The sequence below is a fragment of the Sesamum indicum genome, linkage group LG8, assembly GCF_026168435.1.
Source record: "Sesamum indicum cultivar Baizhima isolate 11 linkage group LG8, ASM2616843v1, whole genome shotgun sequence".
NCBI lineage: Eukaryota > Viridiplantae > Streptophyta > Magnoliopsida > Lamiales > Pedaliaceae > Sesamum > Sesamum indicum.
This window is the reverse complement of record NC_142664.1, coordinates 30,138,805-30,158,520: the sequence shown is the minus strand read 5'-3', so window position 1 is coordinate 30,158,520 and position 19,716 is coordinate 30,138,805. Positions and strand designations below refer to the sequence as shown.

The 19,716-nt window shown below is 36.1% G+C and overlaps 2 protein-coding genes across 4 annotated transcripts; one reads left to right on the top strand and one right to left on the bottom strand.

The window, feature by feature from the left end:
- The first annotated feature begins 909 nt into the window (after window positions 1-909).
- Window positions 910-14,148, top strand: LOC105169889 (autophagy 2). Of its 3 annotated transcripts, XM_020696312.2 has the most exons (15): window positions 914-1,464; window positions 1,847-2,898; window positions 3,322-3,470; window positions 5,409-5,581; window positions 5,692-8,841; window positions 8,930-9,042; window positions 9,852-10,056; window positions 10,332-10,445; window positions 11,166-11,273; window positions 11,358-11,490; window positions 12,103-12,305; window positions 12,544-12,740; window positions 12,867-12,942; window positions 13,018-13,136; window positions 13,818-14,148. In XM_020696312.2, the coding sequence occupies exons 1-13, from the start codon at window positions 1,261-1,263 to the stop codon at window positions 12,925-12,927; spliced, it is 5,862 nt and encodes a 1,953-aa protein (XP_020551971.1). In that variant the 5' UTR covers window positions 914-1,260; the 3' UTR covers window positions 12,928-12,942; window positions 13,018-13,136; window positions 13,818-14,148. The 3 variants fall into 3 exon arrangements, with proteins under 3 accessions (XP_088739470.1, XP_020551971.1, XP_020551970.1); XM_020696311.2 differs by having other exon boundaries at window positions 12,867-13,136; XM_088883344.1 differs by lacking the exons at window positions 9,852-10,056; window positions 10,332-10,445; window positions 11,166-11,273; ... (4 more) ...; window positions 13,018-13,136; window positions 13,818-14,148 and adding an exon at window positions 9,243-9,822 and having other exon boundaries at window positions 910-1,464.
- A 342-nt stretch (window positions 14,149-14,490) lies between these two features.
- On the bottom strand, window positions 14,491-15,447 carry LOC105169888 (uncharacterized). The gene is made up of 2 exons (XM_020696355.2): window positions 14,878-15,447; window positions 14,491-14,785 (listed from the first exon to the last, which is right to left on the bottom strand). Exon 1 carries the CDS (start codon window positions 15,329-15,331, stop codon window positions 14,900-14,902), a length of 432 nt encoding a protein of 143 aa, XP_020552014.1. The 5' UTR covers window positions 15,332-15,447; the 3' UTR covers window positions 14,491-14,785; window positions 14,878-14,899.
- Between the last annotated feature and the right edge of the window lie 4,269 nt (window positions 15,448-19,716).

Genomic DNA, 19,716 nt, shown 5'->3' with positions numbered 1-19,716 from the left:
TAAATGCGCCGCTTGGTTGACGCTGGGAAAATGTAACCTTAAATCTAGAAGTGATGAGGAAAATAAAGAAGTACATATAACTGAGATTAAATCGACCGAGTTAAGATTTTTTTTTATTATAGTATAACTTATATGAATTAATACTCGTTAAATTAATAATTTATTTAATAATATTTAGGAAATGCGTTATATTAAATTAGTCATAGTGTACCTGAACATCATTCAACTAGTCAATATAATATATTTGTTTTATTCATAAAGAATTATATAGGTATGTTGCATCCAAAAAATATATTTAAATTAATAAAATATTAATTTATTAATATACTTTTAAATTAATAAAATTAGGTGGTCTCAATATTATTAATTTATAGAGTTTTTACTATAGTTATTTTATAAAAAATATTGAAATATATATTTCAGAAGAATACATCGATCTAATCGTATTTTTTTTTTTTATAGAATTGTGAATTAAAATTATATCGAAACGTCAACAAACTTGAAATTAGGTGGGCAAATCTATTTTTTATTAGATGAGGCGTGGCCTTAAGCAAGTTGTATTATTATAAGAAAATCATCAAAATTATTTTATTTGAATCAATCATTTGTATTATATTATTCCTCAAATAAAATCAAGGGTGCAAATTCACAAGAACAAGGTACAATAACTGACAAGATACTTCTTGCTAATGATGACAAATTAGGGAATTTGCTGAAAACAAATGAAAAAAAGAAAAAAGAGGGTCAATAAGAAAAATGTGATCAGAGTAAGCATAGGATTAAAGTAATTTATAAATATTAGTTTCATTAATAATTTAATTAATTATTCTAGTGAATAAATATATTTTAAGAATTAAGAGTCTAATCTTGCGGTAGAATTTCAAATAAAATACCGTTATCCCTTGTTGTTTTCCAAGCATATCGTAATCGTAATCTCAATCTCAAATTTTGGAGTAAACGAAATAGGACCGATCCAATCATTAACACCAAACCAATTCCCCAATCCAAACACGACTCTCCACCCCAAGCAAAAGTCTTTCTCAATTTAATTTCTCCAGACCTAAACCCTAACCACAGAAGAAAGGAAATCAGTATTTGTTAATCTTGGTTTGTTGTGTTTTGAGCTTTCTGAAATTTGCTTGGATGGAGGTTCCAGCCTCCATCAAGACCAACTTCTCTGTGTATACAAGTTTATGAAACCCTAATATTGGAGGAAAAGGCTTCCCAGAAAAAGGAACTGCATAGAGAATATAGGGGAAGATGTTTTCGTGGAGCATACCGAAATCCGCTGAGGCGATGTTCTCGCGGTGGGCTATAAAACGTGTTTGTAAATTTTTGTTGAAGAAGAAATTGGGGAAGCTTATACTGGGAGATATTGATCTTCATCAGCTCGATGTTCAGCTCGGTGCTGGCACAATTCAGCTCTCAGATCTTGCATTAAATGTTGATTATATAAACGAGAAGGTAGGGGGTAGTAACTTGATGCTCGTTAAATGATATTTATTTTACCTTTTTAATATTTGGACTGCATATAATTTGATTGAATGTTGATAGTTTGTTCACTATTTGTTAAGAGCTCTTTTGCGGCTATAATGATATGATGCATCTAAGTAATGTCTTAGCAGTATGGTTAAGCCTGAAGTAGGTTATTAGGTGGGTAATTAATTAAATATCAAAGTTGAATGTGTATGATGATTGTCCACTTTTTGAACATGTTAATTGTTAAGTCAGGGCGGGGATATTAATTTGGAAGAAAAAACTGAAGCGTCCTTTTTCCTTTTTTTGGGTTAGTAATTTGGATAACTATAATGCTTCCTAGTAACTTCTGTTACATTTCTTTTTTCAGATTGGGACAGCAGTTTTAGTGAAAGAGGGGTCAATTGGATCATTATTGGTAACAATGCCTTGGAAAGAAGGAGGTTCTGGAATTGAGGTGGATGAACTTGAGGTTGTTATTGCTCCTCGCCGGGTGAAGGCTTCTCCAGATGAATCTGAAACTTGCAGAAATAGTAAAAATTGCAGCAATAGTTCCAGCCATGGTATTAAAAAGCTAGACAATGAGACACTGGACAGTAGGGTGGCAAATGCATCTGTTGATGTTCATGAAGGAGTTAAAACCATTGCTAAAATGGTGAAGTGGTTGCTAACTAGCTTTCATGTGAAAATTAAGAAACTAATTGTAGCATTTGATCCACTTCTGGATGAAGGAAATAAGAAAGGCTTAGACAGAATCTTGGTGCTTCGGATTAGTGAAGTAGAATGCGGAACACATATTTCTGAAGATGATTCATCGAACAGTTTCACCACAGCTAATAATTTTCTTGGTTTAAGTCGATTAACAAACTTTGTGAAATTTCAGGGAGCAGTACTTGAATTACTTGATGTGGATGGTCTTGATCATCAGTCTCCACATGAATGTTCAACTGAGACGGCTGCTGGCAACTCGTTTTCAGGGTACTGTTCATCGGGTAACATGGTTACAGTCATATGTGGAGAAAAGGGAGGTTTCTCAGGGAATCTTAAGTTAAGTTTGCCTTGGAAAGATGGTTCATTAGACATTTGTAAAGTGGATGCAGATCTTCATATTGAGCCTCTTGAAATAAGGATTCAACCTAGCACCATCGGATACTCCATCTTCATGTGGGACCTATTTAAAGGAATTGGTGAGGAGAGCGAGGACCTGGGATATCTTGAACCATCAAACAGTTTGTCAGCTCCAAGCTCTTGCATGCTTCCTTCTGATATGGGGCTATTTGTTAATGAAGCGTTCGTCACTGATAGCTGCTTGATAGAGAAAGAACCAGTAAATACCCTGCTATCAGAGTCGCATCTCATATCTGATTGGGTGAGTAGAAGCCAGAAATACAGAAATGAAGAAGAACCAGACTTTGAGGCAAGGTTGGTATTTTTTGTAAATCAAGTTGCTGGATGAATATTTTCGAAGAAACAAATTGCTTCAGGAACAGAATAATGCAAAAAGGATCTTGTTATGTTTAAAATCAAGCACATATTACAATAGTTGAATAGAACTAGTTGTATTTGGATAAGCGACCAAGTTCAAGCTCATCTTATAGGTGCTGACATTTGTACTTGTTCAGAAAATGGATTTAGTCAATTGACCAACCTCACTGGCCTGTTCCTTGAAAAATTTGAGCCGTTGGTTAGGAATAGTTGCGATGGCTGAGGGCAATTAAAATTTTGATATTCATAGGGAGTAAAAGTATTTCTGCTATTTTGTTTCTGCCCAATTTTCAATACTCGAGATTGGCTTAAAACTGTGCTAAAATCTTTCCTGTTCTCATCTAAATGATTTGTTGGCAGTGTGGATCAATTTTTCGAGTGTTTGGATGGACTAAGAAATTCACAGTCAGCTATAGGGAATAGTGGCATGTGGAACTGGACTTGTTCTGTGTTTAGCGCAATAACTGCAGCATCCAACCTTGCCTCTGGATCTTTACATGTTCCTTCTGGTACGTGCTTCGCTCCTTATACCCTAACATACAAATCTTTATTACTAAAGTAGTTCTGAAGTCTATCATTTTGTTCACATTGTGTGTGTGTGGTTGGGGTTGGGGATAAATGCATTCTGTCTGTTGCCAATCCATCAACTTGTTCAGGAGACCAAGTTTATTTGCTTACTAGTAGTATGGAGCCATTAACTGGACCAACAAAAGTTGGAAATTTGAATCTTAATCATAAGTGTACAAGCAGGAGTGGTTCTAGGTGGATGTGGACTGCTGGTGTGGATAAACTAGTTTGGATTCTGTGAGAAATCTGGACTCTAAACAGGATCTACAAAAAATATATGGTCAATGTTGTCAACCGAAAGGGGTTGACACTGTTAGCAAGGTTAGATTCAGTTATTTGTTGATCTTACCTTTGCCAAGCATGCCCAATCAGCTATCTCATCATGGCTAGAAAATGTGGCTATTTTTTGTTGCATGAAGGACAAGAAATAGTAATAGGACCTGTGTGCTGAATTTCGGAATAGTATTTCAGCCTCTAGAATATTTAGAGGAGTGAATAACTCTGTTGGATAGATGCGATCAGAAGAATCAATGGTCAAATTGCCCATGTTAGTTCAATGAAGTCGTCATGTAAGTATGTGAATAATTTTCTTTAATGTCTCCAGTATAGAGGAATAACTAGAATATGGTTTTGTTTACCTTGCTTTGCTTTTTGTTTCATTATTTTTTGCATTCATTACCTGTTCTATTTGCATGGTTGAATATAATCTCATAAATTCTTTTTTTTTTTAAAGAGAGAGGAAGGGTGCTATGTCGTCAATGAATTTTCTGATTGTACCTGCTTTGAATATCAGCAACCTTAGAAATCATTTGTTAAAGAGGTGAAAATGAAAAAAGAGGGCATTAGAGGAGAATTTTTGTTAATTGGCTTCTGCTAAAAATCTGTCAACCCACCCACTTGGAAACTGGAAGGTTTTTCAGGGATTGATGCTTGAAACTGGCTCTACGTATCGTTTAAAATGGTTTTGAGGTTTTCTTATCACTATGTATTTATGAGTACATAAATCTTTATAGATATATATTCACTATTACACATATCTTGTATATTTATAGATATTTTGCATTCATTACCTGTTCTATTTGCATGAGGTTTTCTATATACACATATCTTGTATATTTTATAGATAGGATTGAATGCAATTTTGGTCTTCTAATTATAGCCAAATCCCGTTTTAGTCCTTTAACTTGTTAGGGTTTGGATTTGGTCCTCTATGTATTTTAATTGCTCAATTTTGGGACTTTTTTCGCCGGAAAAATATCCAATCCGCCGAAAAAGGTGGCCGTGAACTTCAAATCCTTGGATCTCCGCACCACGTTGATGAAAATGGCTGGGACTTGTCTCGTTAGACTCACAAGGAGGAGGTGAGTCGAACTGTGGTGGTCCGCGATCGCCGTTCGTACGGACCGCGGCGAATTAACGCGAAGAGGCTGCGGCAGTGAAGGTGAAAGCCCAGTCTTTGTGGTGATCGAAACCTAAAATTGATTGAGGGGTTTTGTTCGTCTTGAGTTGGGAGTCGAACGGTATATGTGGCTCTCGGAAATTTTGAGTGATGGTGGCAGATTTTTAGAAAGAAGGTGACGGTGAAACTAGGGCGAAAATGGATTGATTTTCCGGCGAATTGGATACTTTTCCGGCAAAAAGAGTCCCAAAATTGAGCAATTAAAATGCATAGAGGACGAAATCCAAACCCTAACAAGTTAAAGGACTAAAATGGGATTTGGCTATAGTTAGAGGACCAAAATTGCATTTAATCCTTACAGATATGTTCTATATGTATACAGAGAAGTGTTTGTTACTTATTTTTACTGAATTTTAGTTCCAGTACTGCATCACAATTACTTGCCGGAAACTAATATTATTTTCTTCTCACTTGGGTGCAGAACAGCAGCATGTTGAAACCAACTTCAATGCAGGCATAACAAAAGTATCTGTGCTTCTATCCTTCATTGATGAAGACCAGAACTCCCTGCAAATGAAGGGTGCTAAGGGCAATACTGATTTGCATATTCATCATCTGTGTGCACAGTTTGTTGACTTATTTTGTATATTGCAGGTAATTCTGCATGAGAATTTTCTTTTCTGGATTGGAACATTGTGTTGATGTGTTTAGTAACTTCAGATTTATTTGATTTTCTTATTATCCACTTCATACCATGTCCACAGGTTCGACCTCGAGAAATGAATATCAAATTGATTATGCAACATATCCAACTAGTTGATCACTTGTATTCCAAAAGTGACTTGGCGGATTACAAGATGCATGGTTGTGATGACAATTCTGAAAGTGGGACCTTAATTCAAAAAATGCAAGAAGGTGTACAAGGTGCTCTTCTGACTTTCCAAGACTCCAAGAACGTTACTCAAAAAGACCACCAGGTTGATCATTTTGTTGGTATTCCTCTGAGCATCCAGGACAATGATGGATGTTGTCATATGATAAATGGAAAAAATATCTGTGGTAAAGATAACAGTGTTACTTTGCTAAAAACCTCAGGTGTCAGTAAATGCCATGTCAGGGTAAACTCTGGTTCTTCTGGTGGCTCGTTAATGGGTCCAACATCTTTTTCATTAAAGCTACCACATTTTGTTTGCTGGGTGAACTTTGATCTAGTTTCCAGGACACTAGAATTTCTGAAAGAGATAGAAAAGTGTATTGAAATAACTCACATGGAGAGTGGTTTTAGACTGGAGTCGGAAATTAAAAAGTATGGGTTTTCACCTATGGGTGACCAAGGTAATATTTCACGTCCACAGTCAACAAATGTGTCGACGAAAGAAGATCTTGAGGGGAATATATTCTTGTCAAATGCTAGAATAATACTGTGTTTCCCTCTGAAGGAGCATAATGGTTTTAGCTGCTACTCTTCTTGCAGCCAGTTTATTGCTTTGGACTTTATTTCACCAACAATTGTAGGGAAAGATATTCAATCTCCTAAGCCGATTCCTGTTGCTAAATCTGAAAAGAGTCACACCATGACCACATCGTGCTCGTTGAAGTTTAACTTTGGTGATTTTTATCTCTTTCTCATTAACTCAATTTTTAAGGAGAAGATTGATGGAAGTGAAACCTACAACAGTCAGGAGGCAAGCTTTTCCATTGAGAAAATTATTTCTGCTGTGAACAAAACTGGTCATCAGTCTCTTGTTAGTTTGTTTTGGCAGGAGAGTCCTGTGACTGGTCCTTGGATAGCGAAGAAAGCCAAGATATTGGCTTCTTCAGAAAATGGAAGGAGGGAAGATAATAAGGTTGTGGGGAGAAGTGGTGAGTTTGCCTCAGTAACAACTGTTAAAGAAAGCAAAGATTTTGGTGGTCGTACTCGACAAGAGATTTTAGCGAGCTCCGCAATTTTACTACATGGACAATTGCCTCCTGTTACAATTGATCTCAACAAATCTCAGTTTGAGAACATATGTGGCCTCCTAAATCAGATGGTTGAGAATTTCTCATGCATTATTTCTGAATCAGTCACAACTACAGAAGAACATTCTGCACTGCAAACATCGATTCTTGTGGAATGTGATTCTGTCACAGTTTCCCTGGTGACGGAGGCAGTTGCGGGTGTCTCGTCCTCCATACACTCAGAACTTCCTGGTTCTTGGCTTAGTCTAACTCTCCAAGTGGACAAGTTTGAGTTACTTTCTGCATCAAATATTGGTGGAATAAGTAGCAGCAATTTCTTGTGGTTGGCCCATGGTCAGGGCAGTCTATGGGGCTCTACCACTGAAGGTCTACATCGGGAGTTTCTTCTGATATCATGTATTGACTCTACAATGGGTCGTGGTGATGGAGAAGGTTCAAATATGTTATCTTCGAGGTATGCGGGATCTGATATTATAAACTTATGGGATCCAGAGAGCAATCATAGTTTTACTTCAATTACAGTCAGAGGTGCCACTATTGTTGCAATGGGTGGTCGCTTGGATTGGTTCAATGCAATATTTTCCTTTTTCATTCTACCATCTCCTCAATTTGATCAAGTGGCTGATGCTGGTCTGGAAAAGACTTGTGGGTCTTCTTTCATTCTTAACCTGGTGGATGTTGGCTTGAGTTATGAGCCGTACCTTGAAAACTTGCCGGCTAATGAAGGTTCAGGTTGCAAATCTTCTTATGTTAATACCAACGGATCTAAGGATGAGCTCCATGTTGCTTGTCTGTTGTCTGCTTCTTCCTTGAAACTTTCAAATACAACTGTGGTTGATTGCACAGAAGGGGAGTACAAAATTAGACTGCAAGATCTAGGTTTGCTTATATGCACAGTGTCTGAATCTAAGTTAGTTGGTCGTACTTATACTGCAGAACATCTTCGCAAGAATGATTATGTCAAAGTTGCACATGAGACACATGTTGAAGTGCTTTTGAGGACAAACTGTGAGAATGGCCATGCGTGGGAATTAGAGTGCACAGAGTCACACATTATGTTAAATACGTGCCATGACACAACTCTTGGATTAATTAGATTAGCTGCTCAACTCCAAAAGCTGTTTGCACCTGATCTGCAAGACTATGTTGTGCACTTGGAGAATAGGTGGAACAATGTGCAGCAGGTGCATGAGAACAGTGACAAGATGACATTAGGTTGTGAATTTTCTCCGGCACTTTCACAGACAGAGACTTCATGTGTAGATAAGAAATCCAAGGTAGGCAATTTGATGGATGAAATATGCGAAGATGTTTTCCAGCTAGATGGGAACTCTGATGGCCAAGCTAAAATTTTTGAATCACATGTTCATGCCTTCATCAATGACAGTCCGGTTGTAGTTAGTGGGGCTTCGTCATCAGAAGAAAAGACCCCTGAGTTTATAGAAGAATATTTCTTGTCTGATCTACGCCCCCTCTCAGAACTTGCTCTGAAAAGCCAGTCATCTGACATTCTTGTTTGCAAGACTGATGTTGTTGGAGAGGCCCGAACAGGTCATGGTGGTTGGTATGCGGATACCCCGTTAAGAATATTAGAAAATCACGCTTCAAAAGTGCAGCAGAGCAATGTGGAGAAACCTTTAGGGTTTGAGGTTTCTTTAAGTGTTCCTGAACACATTGATGATGGGAAAGCTGAGGGTCATATCTTTCTTAGGAATATGAATGTCATTTGGAGAATGTATGGTGGTTCTGACTGGTGCAACCCTCGGAATATTTCTCAGGCTTCTGGAGTGACTTGTGCTAGGGATGCAGCTGTCTGTTTAGAGCTTGCCTTGTCTGGAATAGGGTTTAACTATGAAGTGTACCCTGATGGTGAATTAACTGCATCTAGGCTTTCTCTCACCATTCAGGATTTTTGCTTGAATGACAAAAGTGATGATGCACCATGGAAGCTGGTATTCAAATAATCTGAAATTCAGTGTATTATATTTGTAGATTTTGTAGTACTATAGTCTGATTTGCAATTTGGTGTTTGATTGGAAGGTGCTTGGATATTATCACTCAAAAAACCATCCAAGAAAAGTCTCTTCAAAGGCAGTGAAGCTAAACTTGGAGGCTGTTAAACCAGACCCTTCAATCCGTATAGAGGAAAACCGGTATGCTTTTCCTTTTCTTCTTTGACCACTTCTTTTGGATCTTTGAAGGAAGTTTGTGTTGTTGCGTATTAGCTTGAATTCATTGTTTCTGTTGGATGTTGGGATATCATGTTAAAACTCCATCCAGTAGGGACTTAAGGCTGGCTGGGTAGGGGAATGGGTCGGGATGGGAATTACCAACTTTTTTCATGTTTCATTAGATGAGATGACGAGGATGAAGGAGAAGAGAGTCTGGGGCTGAGGCATACCCTCCAACTACTCACTTTTCAGATCCTTCGTGTGGATGGGTGGAGGGAAGTATATACTCGAAGACCAATTTACCTTATTAGTAATAGGAGTGCTTTTGTTTGTTTTGTTTGAAAATATGGAAAACAAAAATTGTGAAGACCTGTAAATGGTGTCCCTTCCCTGCCTCCAATGCTCATAACCAAACAAATGATACGGGGTTCTCTGTGCTTCACCTTAATCACATCTGACTTTTTCTCTGACCTGAAGTCTAGATTTCCAGGGATGCTTGACCTTGTATGAACTGTTTTCTTTTGCTTCGCTGCCGCTCAGGATTCTAAGTCATTCTTCCATTGGCCCTTTTCTGTGCTGTGCCATAGTCATACATCTGAAGTCTGGATTTTAGTGAACTGTGGAAACTCTTTTTTTTTTTCTTTTTTCTTTTTCCTCTTTTTATCTAAATTCTTTGGTCACAATTCATACTGCATAGTCGCATGGGCCCATAGTACCTCTCTGTTTATTCATGAGCATAAACACACTTTCTATGTGGTGCTTTTCTTATTCTGGTTATATTTCCTTTCCAGGTTACGTATTGCTTTACTTCCTTTGCGGTTGCATCTTCATCAGAGCCAACTTGATTTTCTCATCAGCTTTTTTGGAGGAAAAAGTTCATCAAATGATCCCTCCCCTGGGACTCTGGGTTTGACTAATTCAGGAGAGCCATCTGAGAAGAGTGACAATCTACAGGGTAGTGCCATCAGTGAGGAGGCATTTCTTACTTACTTTCAGGAAAGTTCGTGTCTAATTTATGAATGGACCTAATTTAATTCTTCATTAGTCTACTACACAAACACTCGATGGAATGCTTATATTTGCCTGGAAGATGGACGGTCGTATCTTAATTAGAACTGAGCATTTATTATCTGTGCTCGCAATACTCTTAGTCCCAATATTCCTTTTAGCACTTTGTCAATATCAGTTAGTATGTTGCTACTAACTGGGGCCTTGGTGATACACTACGCCAACTTAATTAGGGTTGCTTAAATTTCTTTGCTTTCTTACAGAAATTTGAGATATGGCCAATGGTGATTCGAGTTGATTACAGTCCTTGCCGTGTCGACTTAACTGCGCTTAGGGGTGGCAAGTATGTTGAACTTGTTAACCTTGTACCTTGGAAGGTAATATTCTGATTTATGCCGACTCTTAATCTGATAGCTTCGACTATAGTTATGCAACCCTTGAAAGATTACAAACTGAACACGTGCAAGACCTATGGTTGGATAAATAGACTTAAATTTAAATAAAGGAGGAAACTAAGGTCTCTGACTCTGTAAAAAGAAACCAACTAGAGATTTTGTGTCATGAACTTAATGGTCTCCATTGATATGCATATTCATGCTTGTTACTTTATGGGTTTCACTTTCCTGTGTTGGTATCACAAGGCTCTTTTGTCCGCTGAGAGTGTCTCTTGCATCTGCTCGCTGTGCACTTATGCTTATGTATATGTTGAACAAATTCTTTCTGCAAAGTAAGGATGGTAGGGCCACATGGTTTCTGTAAATGACTCCCTTTAACAGCAAAAAGTTACATGTGCTATATAAATATAGCATTATTTTGCTATAGTTTCCCCCAGAACCCTCTCTTTATGATCCAACTTTATGTCAAAGTTTACTCATTTCAAAACCTGCATTGGAGGCATCTGATTGATGCCTGCAGTGGGCCTTGCGTCCTGCATTTGGAATTGCCACATGATACTGAAGGAGGCCCTGTATTAGGTGTCGTGCTAAATAAGTCTTCTTTTCTGAAAATAAAATTTAATATACAAGAGGCTAGTTGTTCATCCACACAGTAATATGGGACTTAACTGTTTATATTATCTAATATGGCTTCTAATCCAGGGTGTGGAACTACAACTCAAACATGTGCAAGGAGTTGGTCTCTATGGCTGGGGGAGTGTTTGTGAAACCATATTAGGAGAGTGGTTGGAGGACATTTCTCAAAATCAGGTTCCTTCAAATTTAACTTCATTTTGCTTTCTTATAGATTTTTCGTGATTGCATGCATATTTAACAAACTGCATATCCCTTTAGATTCACAAGCTGTTGAAAGGTCTTCCTCCCATTAAGTCACTGGTTGCTGTTGGTTCTGGAGCTGCAAAGTTGGTGACTCTGCCTATGAAGAGCTATAAAAAGGATCATAGATTACTCAAAGGAATGCAAAGAGGTATAACCATTGCAATGAACATATCCAATCTGTTTATAGTGTTGTTTGCAAGATGCAAACTCTCAGCTTGCATCTGTTTGCATGTGCATCTGTACCGTGGGAGGTGGTTGTGCTGAAGATAGAGAAGTTGAACAAAATTACATAGCTCTGTTGTGAACTTGAAAAGACATTGAGATTGAATTCAGTTTATACATAAAGTTGCAACGTAGAATGCATAATTTTTAGCTAGTTTGTCATCGGCATGGGATTCAGTGACTGAAGAGCAGTTAAAATGAGCGAGAAACAGCAAACAATGTTTTGAAATGAGGAAGCCCTTGAATGGGGCTGAAAGATTAAGCGGACACATAATTGTTCAAAATTTGGTCAAAGGCAATTTTGTGAGCATTTGGACTTTGTTGGAGATATTGAAATGGATTTCCTGCTGGCAGGTTTTAGAGCGTGAGATTAATTACCTTTTTTTATATTTCATATTTTCTATGCTCATTTAACACGAAGTCCTTAATCACTGAGCATGTAACTATATTTTGTCCCCGATCAAACACTTATAGGCAACCTTCATTCTTTGATTGCCCCTTTTAAGATTTGTTTTAAGTCTATGAACTACCATTATAGGTACTTTTGCATTTCTTAAAAGCATTTCGCTTGAAGCTATTGGGCTAGGAGTACATTTGGCTGCAGGAGCTCATAACATCCTCCTCCAAGCAGAATATATTCTCTCTAGTATTCCACCTTCTGTACCATGGCCAGTAGAAAACAACGTGGGTGCTAAAGTGAAATCAAATCAGCCTAATGATGCTCAACAAGGGATTCAACAGGTTAATATTCCCACTCATCTGAAATGTTGGTTGGTTGGTTCTTATGGTGCGATCTTGCTTTATTTTGAAATATGAGATCCTGAATATTCATTCAAGCTGTGCAAAAAGGTTTTTCACAATTTTCCTGCTGCTTGGAAAGAATAATTGCTATGTCATTTTTTCCCCTAGTTCCTCCTGTAGCTGGCAACACTTTTCATTGCTGTTTCTTTGAATAAGTAACTGAAAATTTTGTCGGCAGGCTTGCCAGAGCATTAGTGATGGCCTAGGCAAATCGGCTTCTGCCTTGGTACAAACCCCCTTGAAAAGATATCAGCGTGGTGCTGGCATTGGATCTGCTTTGGCTACTGCTGTGCAGTCTGCTCCAGCTGCAGCTATAGCCCCAGCTTCTGCTGCTGTGCATGCAGTGCACTGTGCTCTTCTTGGCTTTAGGAACAGGTTGAGAATCCCTGTGTGTGTGCTCTGTTTTATGTATTTTATGCCTCTACCACTTTGTTCTTCATTTGTCGTGTGTGTGTTTTGGTATTGCTTGCTTAATGTATCATGGAAATTTTTGTATGGCAGCCTTGACCCTGAGCGTAAGAGAGAGTCTCTGGAAAAATACTTGGGTAGGACCGCGCCTTAGGAATTCATGCAGTAGGTGTGCACAAAAGCAAAAAAACTTATGACAGCTATTATGGTTGAGACAAGCTCTATAGATTTCCCTTTGTGGCAGTTCTTCAATACATAAGCGAGTGATGAAAAGGCGATGCTATTGACATACCAGAGAAATCAGAAACTTCGTAGCTACAGAGAAGAGCATATCGTTTCTAATATCTGATTCCGTTTTCTTAGGTAAACGTTCATTATACAATGTGACTTGCAGCTCTTGCTGAATATGCAAGCTTTTCTTAATCTGCTGAGATTGTGATCCGTCTGAAACATTTATCCAATTTCTGAGCATGACTTTCTGTGCGCATGGACTTTTTCTGTTTTGCAGTCAAAATGTAAATCATGGCATATAAATAGGTTGTCATCTTGCTTGGATGAAGTGCTACTTCAGAACGAGTTTCTCCTCATTCATTCTATCTACAGTAGGATCTTATCATTTTATCTGATAAACATTTAATAACCTTCGAATTGTGTATCCAAGTGCCATTTACACTTGTTTTCGAACCAATAGGTCGTGTTCCATGACATCATATGAATAAAGAATCCATTCTTTGAGTGGCTTGAATTGTTCCCATTTCATGATGAATGAGGAAAGCAGACAGAATTAATTCGAAGCATGCTGAAACACATGGATCTCATGTAGCAGCCTGTTATGCATAATCTTTATTTTCTACTAATAGCATTGACTTACATAAAGTACCTGCATTACAATTTCAATAAGGTATAGATTTTGATCCTAAATCTGAATCACTAAGTTTCCATTATCCATGGTTCATGCAGACTAAAAATTGCATCACATGTAGTGTCATAACTAACAACAATTTTTTGGCTTATTTGTTAACTTTGATATATGCTTGTTTCCAGGTGTACAGATATATATATATATTCCTGATGTACAGATAGGGAACACCATTAGACGGACATTTTTCCTTGTCAGAAGGAAGGGAGATTCTGTACATAAATGTAAATGTTTTATGATTATAGGTTTTTAACACATCAATTCCAGCCTTGTAATTAGGGTTCATTGGTTTGGCATATTTAAGCCTTCTTCAAATGTAATTATGATTGCTATTCGTTTTTGCTCTCATACTATTGTGATGCATATTTTTGCTGTAAATATACCTACATTGTAATTAGTGATCATTGGTTGGATTTAGCATTATGTTCTTGAAATGTAATTACGATTGCCATACAAGTTGTTTTGCCTTGGTACATTTGTAGTGCTATATTTTATATTGTGATCCTGAGAAATGACCTATTCTTTCAGTCATATTCATCTGATATACTCTTTCCTCTGCACTAGTTTGTGTTCTACCAATTATGGTTGTTGTCTTGAAAGGAAACTTATTTTTGTCCCTGATATTTGAAGATAACGTGTTTGCCATAACATTCGTGAAATGCAAATTTCGATTTGTATCTTTCTTTTTTGCTCCATTCGGAGATGGCATAAGATAAATCTTGCGAGGATAGAAATTCATCCCGTTTTATTTGTATAATCATATTCTATCAGCAAAAATGCTATAATCATAAAACTATGAGCAAACAAATGATGAGTTTCATTGCATTCAATCAGAAGAATCAAATTACGCATACAAATTATTACATTAGAACTTTGACTCCCAACATTTGTACAGGAAAAAAAAGAGGTTTACATTGGCGGTAATATTTTGTGTACACAGATCCCACTAGGTACAAAAGGATGACGAAGGATTAAACTCAAGAAATCCATCTATCTCTACATTAATCCAAACCTCACATTAATTCCTCTAACATTAGCAGAAACAACAAAAATCTTCGTCATCAACACCAATGAAACGAGCACTAGAAAGACCCTGCAAGAAGAACATCAAAATCAACACAAAAACTCTACATCTAAAGTTCTAGAAATTATCCTACATTTTTTCAAATTTCAATGTTGTCTCACCTTCAAAGTTCTCATAAACGATCTACTGACTCTTCATCTCATCCACACTTTCCAAAGATCCATCATTATTCTTGTCAGATTTCTTAGGTACAACCTGTGATCTCTTGAGGCCAAATCTCTCCTTCCACCGGTTTACGCCTTTGGCCAACCTAGGCGACACATCCTCATAGTCATCACCACCAGCAAGAAGCTCATCGCGAAGGGTAGTCGTTTTTGTGCAGTTTTCCCTCAAGGGCAGCATTTTTCCCTTGAAGAACAGCTCATCAGCAGAGATCATGGTGTAGTTAGGGACAGAGAACTCGAAATCCGACGAGACGGGAGCTTCTCTGTAGCTATTCTCAAGCTTGATGGGCTGTTGAGGATCAGCAAAATCATTAGAAAATGATATTCTTGGACTCATGGTGCTGTAGAGTCCTTGATGTTGTTCATTGTTGAACATGTTTAAGCATGCCATTGGCAGTTACGGAAAACAAGAAAAAAAGAACTCAAGGGCTGCTGTAGTTCAAATTTCTTCTTCTTTTTTCGGAGTTCACATGCAGTGTAAGAACCCTTTATATAGGTGACTAGTTGTCTCATGTGCATGTAGGAGTTGTTTATGTAAAAAAATAAAATAAAAAAACAGCAGGTGAAACTTGTAAAGAAATATGGATTGTGGGCTTTATTTGGATTGGCATGATATGAATAGTTGTGTATTTATTCAAGACAAGAAGACCTCAATTATGGCTTTCTTTTGGAGGCAGCAAAGTGGACATAGCATATATAATAATCTTCATCAGATCTATATCATGTAGGAATAGGATACTCTTACAATTTTTTACTTTTATTATTAACTTTTCATAAGACTTACAAGTAAGAGACATGTGAACTCCACACTGTGTCTCACTAATGCCTAACCACCTGTGTGTTCAGTCACTGCATGTTACAATGACTTGTAAACACATTTACTTACTATTATTATTATTATCTTCTTGAAAATTGCATTTATCATAAAGGATAAAAGATAAGGTGGCACCAATTTCTGAAATCAAAATAAGGGTAATGGAAAGTCTAAATTAATTCTTATTCAAATCAGATTTTGATGAGGTGATATTTATACGATCACCCAAGTAATAGATCCTTTATAAGGTACAAAAATATCAAATTTCTGCTCATCCAAAAACTCAAGTGATTGGATATAATGTCGGTGTTGAGAGAGTTGGCATGAGTAAGGATTAATGTGTAGATGGCAGTTGTGAGCTTAAAGCTACATCTAATGTGAGAGTGCTAAGATCCAAAGCAATTTCTGAAATCAAGGGTCCAAACAACATCAGCCAGTCAATAGATTTGAGAAGAAGCAAACATACCTGTATTATGATTTGTAATCCATAGCTACTAAGTTTATTAATTATTTTTTCATTAGTCTTATCAATATTATCATGGCATTTGATGCACCCTTTACAATCCAAATACGGACAATCAAGAATGATGCCAAAAAATACTCTCTTGTTGATTGCTTTTTATCGTGCTACTATCTTTCAATGAGAAATTGTACTTTTATTTTCACATGCTAGTGTGTGTTCTACTTTTGGTCCCACAATTTACCTGCTTAGCATATATAGTTCCATAGGATAAATATTGTAGCATTTTCGATCTCATAGGATAAAATTGTGGCAAATTTAGTCCGATAGGATATAGATTAGCGTTTATCCTATGGGACTAAAATGATACAATCTTTATCCTTCAAAACTAAATGTGCTAAGCCTGTAAATTGTGGGACTAAAAGTGCAAATTTTCCACCCTTAAGAATGTGTCTTCGAGTCCTTCCTTTGGATAAATATTGCTCTGTCGAGCTCTCCCTCTCTAGTTGTCTAATAACCGGCAATATCGTACTCTTAGGATCTCAATATTGCTGATATATCTTTTTTAAAGAGTACCGTCATTTTTTTCCTTTGATTTCTCACTTGTGATCGATCACTGATGAATTAAACCATCATTATTATCATCATCATTGGGGGGATGTTGGGTCACTAGAGGCTGTGGTTTAATCCAGGGAAAGGTTAATACTTTATTAGTACGAAATGCAGTAAAACGAGGGGTTTTCCCAGGTGATATTTGACATTGTTTATACACATACAATATCCACTGTCTGCTTCTGGACATCTGCACAATTACTTACGTTAAAGAGTTGCAATAAAGAGGCATTAATCGTCCACACGGGCAGCAGAGGGAATTGGGAAAGATGGATGTGGTCCACTTTGACAGTCACAAAGCTTTTTAATAAAGGCAAGACAGCAAAATCTTGATATTTTTAATAAAGGTAAATTATATTTTGTCATTTAAATTATGCTCGTTTTTATATTTTGTTACAGAATTTTTTTTTTGTTTCAACTTACTATCTTAATTTTGCGAAATTTGCACTTTATCATATATAACCGTTTCTTTTGTTGATTTTTTTAGAAGAAAAAACATCATATAATGTGCATACGTAAAAAATATCACATCATATAACTCTTAAATATAACGTATATTGCATGTCGTGTTTTTTTGAAAAAATACTTGGTTGAAAAATAATTATAAATGACAAAGTACAAAATTTCATAAAGTCGAAATGATAAATTGACACAAAAAAAAAATTAAATACCAAAATATAAAAATAATTATAATTTCGATGACAAAATGTAATTAACCTTTCAATAATTTGAAGTATTTATGAAAACACCAAAGCTCATAATAAGGCTTCTTTAGGGACTTGGAGGATTCATATATACACACATATATATATATATATACACACACAAGTAGTTTAATCATACACTTCAAAGCTTTTTATGCACAAAGGAATAAACAAGACAACGATGAGCAATAGATATATTGTATTGAGGAGTAATTACACTCTTCTTTCGTACTCTAAACACTTAGTATAATTACATGTAAATTTTTTATAATTTGAAAGATTTATATTTAGTACTTATGAGGTTTGCTTCCATCTAACAAAATAATTCTATTTGTTATTAAAAATTTACTGTATTTGATGATCTTAACAAAAAAATTAGATAAAATCTCATATTTACCCCTCATTGACTATTATTGATTTATTACACGTCAAATAAATATTTATATGATCAAATTACCCTTGTACCTTCACGCTTTACTGCATGTGGGAGGTATATTTTTACTGTTATAAGGATAGCTTAGTCACAAAAAAATCATTTGACCTGCAATAAGTTTAATCCAACTTTTCTGTTAATATCAATAAATTCAATGAATTTTGACTAACGGATGACTTTTTTGTTAGACGGAAGCAAACCTCAAAGGTGCTAAATATAATTTTTCAAACACATAAAATCTACATATAATTACATCAAATTTCAAGGGAGGAGAGTGTAAATATCCCTTGTATTTAAGAACACCTAATTAATACATAATTGGTCTTGAATTTTAGTAAAAGTATATATTTAAAAAAATATTTTCTCAATTTAAAACGTTATTTCTTCCTCTAATTAACTATTGCTCGCCAAAATATTTATGTACATTTCGAGTAGGAAAATGGATAAACTTAGAATTTTTTCATATTCTTTTTACTATCAAACTTACTTACCTTCTAACTTCTTCGTTTCGTTATAAATAAATCAGTAAAAGCATTTTAAAAAATTACTTACAATCTAAATTATATTTATTAGGATTCCCAATTTGTGGTTTTGGTAAGATTTTTAAATATAAGTGATTGATAGTAAGTTTATATACAAGATTCCAAATAAAAAAAAAAAAAAAAAGTTTATATACAGGACTAGAGCTTAGTTTAGGTCCACAATGATATGGCTAAAAGTGCATGGAGATAGTGTTGTGTTATCTCCGTAGACCCAAACTGGCAGTGTCACCAACTCCAACTCCCACGCCCACATGTGCGCTTACAACACTTGCTTCTTAAGTATGACCGACATTTCATAAAACAAACACTACTTAAATTAGCCTTTCAATCTTGACCAACACACCCACCCACATCTATTATATATGCTCGTATACAAACATATCCAAATATGTATGCACAATTAAAAATAAATAAAAATAATACATTAAAATGGCACTTTTCAATTATATAAAAGTAGGGTATAAACCCGTTTGCCTACAATTTTTGTGCTCTCAATTTCATTCATTATGGAATTTTAAATAAAAGCTTAGTTGATCATTGGTAATTAGCATGTTTATATAAATAAAAGGAATCACTTTTGTGTGTGTGTGTATGAGAGAGAGAGAGACAGAGAGGTGAAAAAAAAAAAAGGAAAAAGATTAGAATAGATGAATGGATGGGCAGAAATGAAGGTGACATCACATGGGTTGGGTTAATCCTCTTCTTAATCTTATTGGGATTAGTCAAATGAGTCTACTACAGGTGGCTGATTCCCCCACTTTCTAACATCCTAATTAACTTATAACTCTTCAGCATTGTGTCTCTTTTGGTCTCTCCTCCACCCAACATCCTTTGTCTTTTAACCCCCCAAATTTTTCTACCTTCTATTTCTGTTCTCTCATCATATCAAAAACATGTTTTTTAAAAAAAAAAAATAGAGTGATTCTTGGTATCTTGACTATATTCCCATGAGTGGTGAGACTTCTCATGCTTTAACAAACATATATTATTCTGTGGATAAGTCCTCTCCCACATTTTACTTTTTATTATATGCAATGCCAGCATGTTACTCAATTTTGATTGCTGGAGTTTGGTCAATTTCAAATATCCTTCCATTTACAATTTAGAACAATATGAAAATCTACTAATCGTACCAATTATTGGGCACCAGAAATTTAGCCCAAAACCCAATTTGTCTACACCAATCAAAACTAGAAGCTTCACTTTTAAGG

What these genes read in the sequence shown, in the direction of transcription:
- LOC105169889 (XM_020696312.2), top strand. Translation starts at nt 1,261, where the DNA reads ATGTTTTCGTGGAGCATACCGAAATCCGCTGAGGCGATGTTCTCGCGG. An exon ending in TTGATTATATAAACGAGAAG is followed by an intron (nt 1,465 to 1,846) that starts GTAGGGGGTAGT and finishes TTCTTTTTTCAG; the next exon opens with ATTGGGACAGCAGTTTTAGT. An exon ending in ACTTATTTTGTATATTGCAG is followed by an intron (nt 5,582 to 5,691) that starts GTAATTCTGCAT and finishes CCATGTCCACAG; the next exon opens with GTTCGACCTCGAGAAATGAA.
- LOC105169888 (XM_020696355.2), bottom strand. Translation starts at nt 15,331, where the DNA reads ATGGCATGCTTAAACATGTTCAACAATGAACAACATCAAGGACTCTAC.